Source organism: Brassica oleracea, chromosome C3, assembly GCF_000695525.1.
Source record: "Brassica oleracea var. oleracea cultivar TO1000 chromosome C3, BOL, whole genome shotgun sequence".
NCBI classification, from domain to species: Eukaryota; Viridiplantae; Streptophyta; class Magnoliopsida; order Brassicales; family Brassicaceae; genus Brassica; species Brassica oleracea.
The window spans coordinates 145,056-152,680 of NC_027750.1; the positions used below are offsets into that span (position 1 = coordinate 145,056).

The 7,625-nt window shown below is 40.5% G+C and overlaps 4 protein-coding genes across 5 annotated transcripts in view; 2 read left to right on the forward strand and 2 right to left on the reverse strand.

Moving 5' to 3' along the window:
* Positions 1 to 1,700, reverse strand: part of LOC106335138 (cation/H(+) antiporter 27-like) — a 4,274-nt gene extending 2,574 nt beyond the window's left edge. Inside the window, exons 1-4 of the mRNA XM_013773575.1 lie at positions 1,255 to 1,700; positions 615 to 1,131; positions 292 to 539; positions 30 to 209 (exon numbers count right to left, since the gene is read on the reverse strand). Coding sequence (XP_013629029.1) covers positions 30 to 209; positions 292 to 539; positions 615 to 1,131; positions 1,255 to 1,473 — 1,164 coding nt within the window. The 5' untranslated portion in view covers positions 1,474 to 1,700. The remainder of the gene's footprint in view (positions 1 to 29; positions 210 to 291; positions 540 to 614; positions 1,132 to 1,254) is intronic.
* An 863-nt stretch (positions 1,701 to 2,563) lies between these two features.
* Positions 2,564 to 4,381, reverse strand: LOC106333355 (aldose reductase). Its single transcript, XM_013771811.1, has 8 exons — positions 4,238 to 4,381; positions 4,106 to 4,156; positions 3,936 to 4,009; positions 3,755 to 3,842; positions 3,469 to 3,675; positions 3,316 to 3,387; positions 2,994 to 3,236; positions 2,564 to 2,809 (listed from the first exon to the last, which is right to left on the reverse strand). Exons 1-8 carry the CDS (start codon positions 4,379 to 4,381, stop codon positions 2,720 to 2,722), a joined length of 969 nt encoding a protein of 322 aa, XP_013627265.1. The 3' UTR covers positions 2,564 to 2,719.
* A 248-nt stretch (positions 4,382 to 4,629) lies between these two features.
* LOC106334590 (macrophage migration inhibitory factor homolog) lies at positions 4,630 to 6,024 on the forward strand. Of its 2 annotated transcripts, XM_013772894.1 has the most exons (4): positions 4,630 to 4,835; positions 5,055 to 5,255; positions 5,408 to 5,500; positions 5,763 to 6,024. In XM_013772894.1, the coding sequence occupies exons 1-3, from the start codon at positions 4,725 to 4,727 to the stop codon at positions 5,462 to 5,464; spliced, it is 369 nt and encodes a 122-aa protein (XP_013628348.1). In that variant the 5' UTR covers positions 4,630 to 4,724; the 3' UTR covers positions 5,465 to 5,500; positions 5,763 to 6,024. The 2 variants fall into 2 exon arrangements, with proteins under 2 accessions (XP_013628348.1, XP_013628349.1); XM_013772895.1 differs by lacking the exon at positions 5,408 to 5,500.
* A 225-nt stretch (positions 6,025 to 6,249) lies between these two features.
* On the forward strand, positions 6,250 to 7,158 carry LOC106334589 (PRA1 family protein B5). The gene has a single exon (XM_013772893.1). It carries the CDS (start codon positions 6,423 to 6,425, stop codon positions 7,065 to 7,067), a length of 645 nt encoding a protein of 214 aa, XP_013628347.1. The 5' UTR covers positions 6,250 to 6,422; the 3' UTR covers positions 7,068 to 7,158.
* Positions 7,159 to 7,625: the final 467 nt, after the last annotated feature.

Consider the following 7,625-nt stretch of genomic DNA (forward strand, 5'->3'; position numbering starts at 1 on the left):
GGGGGGGGGGGGGGGTTAATTAATTTTACCCTGTAATTGAAGTTCTGTTTGTAGATTTGAACATCGTAAATTCCTTGGATATTGACGATAAACCCGACAAGAATGGCGTGCCAAAGTGGCACATTATAGTAAAGGGAAGGCAAGGCAACAGCCACGACTTTGGCGAACCGGACCATGCCAAAGAGTATCTCATATCGGATTAAATCTCCCAAGGAAAACAGAGAGAGATCCATGTTGTAGCCAATCCCTATGATGTAGCAAGGCATCAGGAAATACCAGATGAAGCAACCCATTTTTTCGGAGAGTCCTGTTCCAAGAGGCGGACGTTTCGGGGTGGCTAGACCCAAGGCCACCGCGCCAAAGAAGTAAGGTAAGCCCACAAATTCTGACCAGAGAGAGGAGATGAAGAGCAAGACACATATAACGGTGAGATATGATGCCTTTAGAGAGTGTCCCACTGGTGTTCTCTTCATCATCCACACCATTATCGGTCGGAACACGTATACTATTACCACTATCATTAGCATCTGCAATTATTTATTTATATATATATATATAAAAAAAAAATAGATTTTATGATACATAATTGTATAAACTTGGTGGCACGTACGTACGTACCTGTGCGGCGGACAAGAAATAGGCGTGATTTTTATCGGCTGAGTGAGTGTTATGTTTAAGGGCGATGTTAAGCATGAAAAAACACCAAGAGAGGCAGTCATGGACCATCATGGAGGCAAGTGCTAACCTCCCTGGCTCGGTGTTGAGCATCTTTAGGTTCGACAACACTCCGTAAACCACCTGAAAGAACATGGTGGACTGCACGATCGCCACGTGATGAAACTCCGCAGGAGGTACCCCAGCGGGTCTACCTCCTAGCCTCTTGGAGATCAAGATGGCAGTGAATTGGCCCCACAGGAAAGGTATGAGGAAAAGGACGATGCCGTTTATGAATGCTAACCTGCCTACTCTCTTTATCATATGCGTGTCTATTTGACATGTTGTGACGTAGCAGATGAAGAGGAAACATATGGCCTCAAAGGATTCGATTATGTAAATGCTTCTCGTGTAGAAAAATGTCGACATGTACTGTTTGTTACGTCCTATAATTGACGGTCCTAAGCAGATCCCAGCCTGCATGCATGCAGCAGCATTCATATTAAAATAATTAAGGAGTGTTTTCTGAATATTTTTGGAATAAAATATGCTGATAAAGCAACAAAAAAAAAGAGAGAAGAAGGTTAGATGTATGTATACGAGGATCTGAGCGAGAAATGCAAATTTTCCGAAAGGCCGGAGAAGGAACTGAAAAAACATGGAAAATAGGGAGACCACAGATATCTGAAGGAGAAGAAGAGGAAGAGCAAACTTGATCGGATTCTCTCCATGCGCAATGCCCATCGAGCTTGCACCTATCCATGTCTCGCAAATCCAGTCTACTCCTCCGTAGTTATATGTTTTGGTTATATTTTCCATTTTCACCTTCTAGGTTAGGTGTTTCCCTAAAGAGCCAAAGCATAGAAAGAGAGATATTGTAGAGGAAGAAAGTATAACTATTCTTGATTTTTTTCGCCTCTCTATGTTTAGGGGTTTAATATTCGATATAGGTCATCCTACTTTTAAGGTCTCTATATCTGCTCATGTGCGGTACAAAATCTTGGGCATGATCGGATAATCAGATTATAGCTTTGGATTGATTGGTGCAATATAACTGCATGTAATAAATGTTAAAATAGTATTTTATCATTGATTGATATCCTCTTGTTCTTCATTAATCGTGCGAGGTCATCCTACTACGCTACATATTATGATGGTCAAGTCAATCATTCATAGCGATTATACCTTATAATTAATATCGGTATGGATTGTCACATGAAACGGAACATTTCATCAAAAACATCAGTCTATGTTATATATTGAACGGTCATGATCTAAATTAAGACTTAATTTAAGTTTATGACTAACTACACAAAAAATGAAAATTTATTTTATAAACATATAAGCAAGAAAAGAAATAGAAGGAACTGAGAAATGGCCTTTTCCATTTTTTACTTTCTTCTGTACGGTTACAAAATCAACACAAATTATTTGGAAAACAACAAAACAGTTTGCAGTCTCAAAAAAAGAAACATACATCTTCTTCCCCCAGCTGGACGATGTTTCCTCAGTTATCAGTTAGCGTATGCTGAATTAAAAAAACAATAAAACGTTTGCTTTCTCCACAAGATAAATGAAGAAGACTAAGAAGAAGATGATAGACAATAGATGTGAGCCATGGCTGGGATCTGTCTCTGTCGGTATATTTAGAGGAGATTGACTCATTGGGTATTCGACTCCTCTTCCTCTTCTGACTCCTCTTCCTCTTCTTCTTCTTCTTCTTCTTCTTCTTCTTCTTCATTTCTCTAGTCTCATCTCTCTCTTCCTTCTTCCAAGCTCTTTTCCGTCTTCTCTCGCAAACGTACCACTCTGTCACTCATATTCTGGTAATTCTTCATTTTATTACCTCTTTTTTTTGTTGGTTTATAATGGTTATAAGAACATAGACTGGTGTGTTTAAAGAGGATAATGAAGCTCTCCTCTGTTGTCGATGAGTGTTTAGTGGCATAAGTAATGTTTTCTTTAGGAAGCTCCTTTGTTGTGTTGTTTTATTTTATTATTATAGAAACATATACATTGATTGATCTTAACCACAGACACCTTCTTTGATATTCTTGGGGTTGGATTAGTCTTCATGATCCCATAGATCTGCCACGCTTCGGAATGGACCTTCGCTCTTGTTGACGAACATATCCTCACCGTCCATCACTCGTTTCTGCGTTCAAAAGTGTTGTAACATTGGGATCAAAACCAGAGTAATACAAGCAAGAAGTGCTCTATTTCTCACTAGCAGAAAAGGACCAATTACAATAAATCAGAAGCAGATGAGTGCTCTCTTCTCTTAACTCTGTTTCTAAAACGTAAAGAAGATTCTGGTCGGTAAAAAGGCTAAAGTCTACCTGGTCACTGATGCTGTTGAGAGCTTCAAAGTCTTGGTCAGGTATCACCCAGTCAAAAACTTTGATGTTCTCCTTGATCCTCTCTGGATTGGATGACTTTGGGATGACACTTGTTCCTCTCTGAAGACCCCATTTTACTAGTACCTGTCCCGGTGTCTTGTTCAGCTTCTTGGCTATCCTCTCCACTGTCTGATCATGTATCAGACCTCTCCCGCCTTCTTGAGATCCCAGCGGCGAATAGGCCTTTTGCAAGTTTCAGTAAGCAGTGAATCTATATTCGAACAGAGACGTGAACAAAGAATCATATTAGTTTTGAACTTACAGTAACATGGATACCATTCATTCTGCAGAGTTGGAGCATTTGGTCATTTCTCCAACCAGGATGCATTTCCATCTAAGATAACAAAACTCAATATACGTATACAAGTAGATGAACACATACATGATGATTGATTTAAAGAGTGTGATACAAAACCTGGCAAACGGAAGGGATCAATTCAGCGAAGCGTAGAAGCTTATTGAGCTTAGTGATGGTGAAGTTACAAACGCCAATGCTCCTGATAAGATTGTCCTTGACAAGCTTCTCCATTTCTCTCCAAACACCTTCCATGTCAAACTCAAGGACGTCCCCTGCCTTTGGTGGCTTACTCGCTCCTTCTCTTAGCCGAAAAGGCCAGTGTATCTGCACATAATTTGAATTTGTAAAGGCTAGAAAGAAAGTATATTCAGTAATCTAGGGAATAACAAATAAACAAACATACCAGGTAAAGATCAAGGTAGTCTAACTGAAGCTCTTGAAGGGTATTTTGCAGAGCAGGACGCACTCTCTCAGGGGACAACTCTGTACACCTTTACTTACACGCACGTTTATCCAAAAAAAAAAAAAACAATTAGAAAAAGAGTGAAGAAGAAGTAGTAAAAGAAAGGAATGGGTGTGTTTACCAAAGCTTGGAGGTCACGAAAAGGTCCCTCCTCTCAAGACCAGCGTGCATAGCCCTCTTCATCCCTTGACCGACCTTGTACAAGAGTTAAGGACCTTTTTGTTTTTTTACATCTAAACTAAGAAACTGTCTTTCAGACATAACAAGAAAAAGAGAGAGAGAGAGAGGGACCTCATTCTGATCACCATATTCCCAAGCTGTATCAATGTGCCTATAACCACCCTGCAGCATCAAAGGAAGAGTATAGCATTTAGATGATTGATTCCTAGATCAGAACTAACTCAGAGTTGTGAAAGAAATGACCTCGAGGAGGGCAGTGAAAACGGCGTGGGAGGCTTGAGAGCCAGATTGCCAGGTGCCGAGTCCAACGGCTGGGATCTTGTGGCCGCTCAACAGCCTAAACGACTCCGTCTTCTGCCCTTCCGGCGTAAACGTGGTATGTGCCATTATCTACCTCGAGTTCTTCTACCTACATACAAACGCAGACGGGATCTATTTAATGCAGAAACAGGCACCGCCACTTGGCAGAAGACAGCCATCGAGGAGCCGCGTGTCTTGGTCTGCTACTGCTAGTTAAATAGCACAAGTGAGGTGGTTATCAGCTTTCCCGTATAAATTGGGCCTGAAACGTTGGGCCATAGAGAATAATAAAAAGGCTTTTTGGAGGACAAATTAAAGATGGAATATAATTGGTCTGACACTTTATTATCAGCTTTAAGAAGAAGACTGGGGATCGATCGAGTGATAGAGAGTGAAACAAACAAAAGAAGAAGAAGAAGAAGAAGAGAAGATGCCGTGCCTTAACATCTCCACCAACGTCAGCCTCGACGGCGTCGATACCTCTTCCATCCTCTCCGAAGCTACCTCTTCCGTCGCCAAAATCATCGGCAAGCCTGAGAACGTATTCTTGATTTAAACCTGATCCATCCTCGTTTGGGGATCTAGGGATTGTTTATTGTTATTATCATTAGATTGAGTAATAATTTTAGCCAACTTATGAGGCGAAGCGAGGCTCATGACTGTTTCTAGTGCTCATTTCGAACAAGTTGCTTTCTCTTTGCTTGGTTTTTTTCTTGATGAATTTAATTGCTGCATTTTTTTTTCATGGTAATTTTGGCAGTATGTGATGATTGTGTTGAAAGGATCAGTGCCTATGGCATTTGGTGGCACCGAGGACCCTGCCGCTTATGGTGAACTTGTCTCCATCGGTGGCCTTAACCCCGATGTCAACAAGCAGCTCAGCGCTGCGGTCTCCGCCATCCTTGAGACTAAGCTCTCTGTTCCCAAGTCTCGCTTCTTCCTCAAGTTTTACGACACCAAGGCAAGCCTTTTCCCTCTCTCTCTCTCTCTCGGTTTGATGCACTCTAAACATAACATAATGATCCACATGTCTCTTTTTTGATTGATTTCGTTTTCACGCATCCAATCCATGGTTCTCGTTTTCATTCGTCCATGTTTTATCTATCTCTCTAGGCCCATCAAAGTCAAGAATATGCACAGTGTTTACATGCTTTACACCAGCACTACTAGGTCATGATTGAATAGAGAACAAAAACATCTTCTTGTGTAAGTTCATCATAAGACATACCTCTAACTTTCTTCTACTCTTAGAAAATAAAATAGCCATAAACAAGTTAAGATCAATCGTTGCAACCATTTCTAGAAGTCTACTCTACACCCACATCTTTTTGTTTGTTTGTTTTTGAGTTATTCATAAGGGTTTAGCTCCTCATTAGTGGGCCATACGGCCCCCGAGCATTCATCATGTTGATTGTTTGTTTATTATGCCCATAGGCCATCCTGAAAGGTCACTTCTTACTTTGTGCAGGGATCCTTCTTTGGTTGGAACGGATCGACTTTCTAGGTTTCGTCGCAGGAAATAAGTTAATGTGATCGCCAATGTATGAACGTGTGTGATTTTATTAGTATTCAACCTTCTCTCATCGCCAACTAGCTTTGAACTATCTTTCGGTTGTAAACTTATCGTAACGTTTGTTGGAGTTGCATTAAGAGAGAAGAACATTCAATGTTTTATGATGATGCTACAGCTCATCTTCAAAGATAATTGAGATGATCTGATCATATATTAATTTGGGTTAAGAGTAAATTCGGATTTCAGGATTCTGATCAAATGTCTTAAATTTACCTACGGATTTGGTTGATAATATATCGTTTTAAATAACTTTTAATATTATAGTATACTATTTTGGTAAACGAAACTTGCGTATTATGAGTGGAACTTTTCTGGTGAAAATGCGCTAAGTAATGAAGATGCATATGATATTACTAAAAAAAAAATATCGATTATCTGTGAGATGAAGCAACCAACAGAAATGAAAGTTGAAAAACGCGTAAATGCGTAACACAACGCGTGTTTGGTAAGAAACAGTCTTGGATGATCTGTAACTTCTCCTTCAGACCAACCCCTTATATTTATTACATACCCGATATCCGATCATAATCCCTGAAGAAGAAGAAGAAGAATCGAATGGTGTCGTCAGATTCTAATGTGCTTCCGGTTTCCACCACTCAGCCCCCAACCTTAACCGAATCGCAACCTCCAGCCGTCCGTGCATTTGTGAACCGCTTCACCGAAACGGTCCGTGATGGTCTGTCCCGTAGCCGTCCATGGTCCGAGCTCCTCGATCGATCCGCCTTCGCCAAGCCGGACTCTCTTTCTGAGGCAGCGTCGCGACTCCGGAAGAATTCCTCTTATTTCAGGGCGAATTACGTCTGCATCGTATCTCTGATCCTCGCTTTCTCTCTTCTCGCCCATCCATTCTCTCTCGTCCTCCTCGTCTGCCTCGCCGCCTCTTGGCTCTTCCTTTACCTCTTCCGTCCAGTCGATCGACCTCTCATCCTCTTCGGCCGATCTTTCTCTGACCTCGAAACTCTTGGTGCTCTTATCCTCTCCACAATAGCAGTCATCTTCTTCACCAGCGTTGGATCTGTACTCATATCTGCCCTCTTGGTCGGAATAGCGACGGTCTGCGTTCATGGTGCCTTCAGAGCTCCTAATGATCTCTTCCTCGACGAGCAAGATCCTGCCGCCGCCGGATTCCTCTCGTTCATCGGTGTCCCTACTACATATTCCTCCCTGTCATCCACTTCCTCAGCGCCTTCCGCCGTATAGTGACCAGAATCTAATAGTTTTTTTGTGTGTGTGTATCGGATTCATTCGACTGTTGTGAAGATTGTTGTTAATATGATTTCTTTGTGAACCCTTGGCCATTAAAACGGCGGCATAGTGAGAAAAAAAATCGTTGTTATCGGAATAACGTTATTCCGACGACATACCGACGAAAAAAATACTCGGAAATAACTCCTCGGAAATTCATCTTTCCTCGAAAATCTCTCGGAAATTTCTGACGGAATTCCGAGGAAATGAATTTCCTCGAAATATTCCGAGGAAATGAATTTCCTCGAAATATTCCGAGGACTTTTTTCGTCGGAAATTCCTCGGAATATTCCGACGAATATATCGTCGGAATATTCCGAGGGATACACTTCCTCGAAATATTTCCAAAATTCAAAAAAAAAATTATAAATTTATTTTTTAAAATTGAAATTCAAAAATATAAAATTAAAATTGAAATAGAAAACATATTTAAAATACAAAAAATAATAAAATAGTTTTTATAAATAAAAAAATGTTTTATAAATACAAAATTAGTTTTAATAAATATAAATA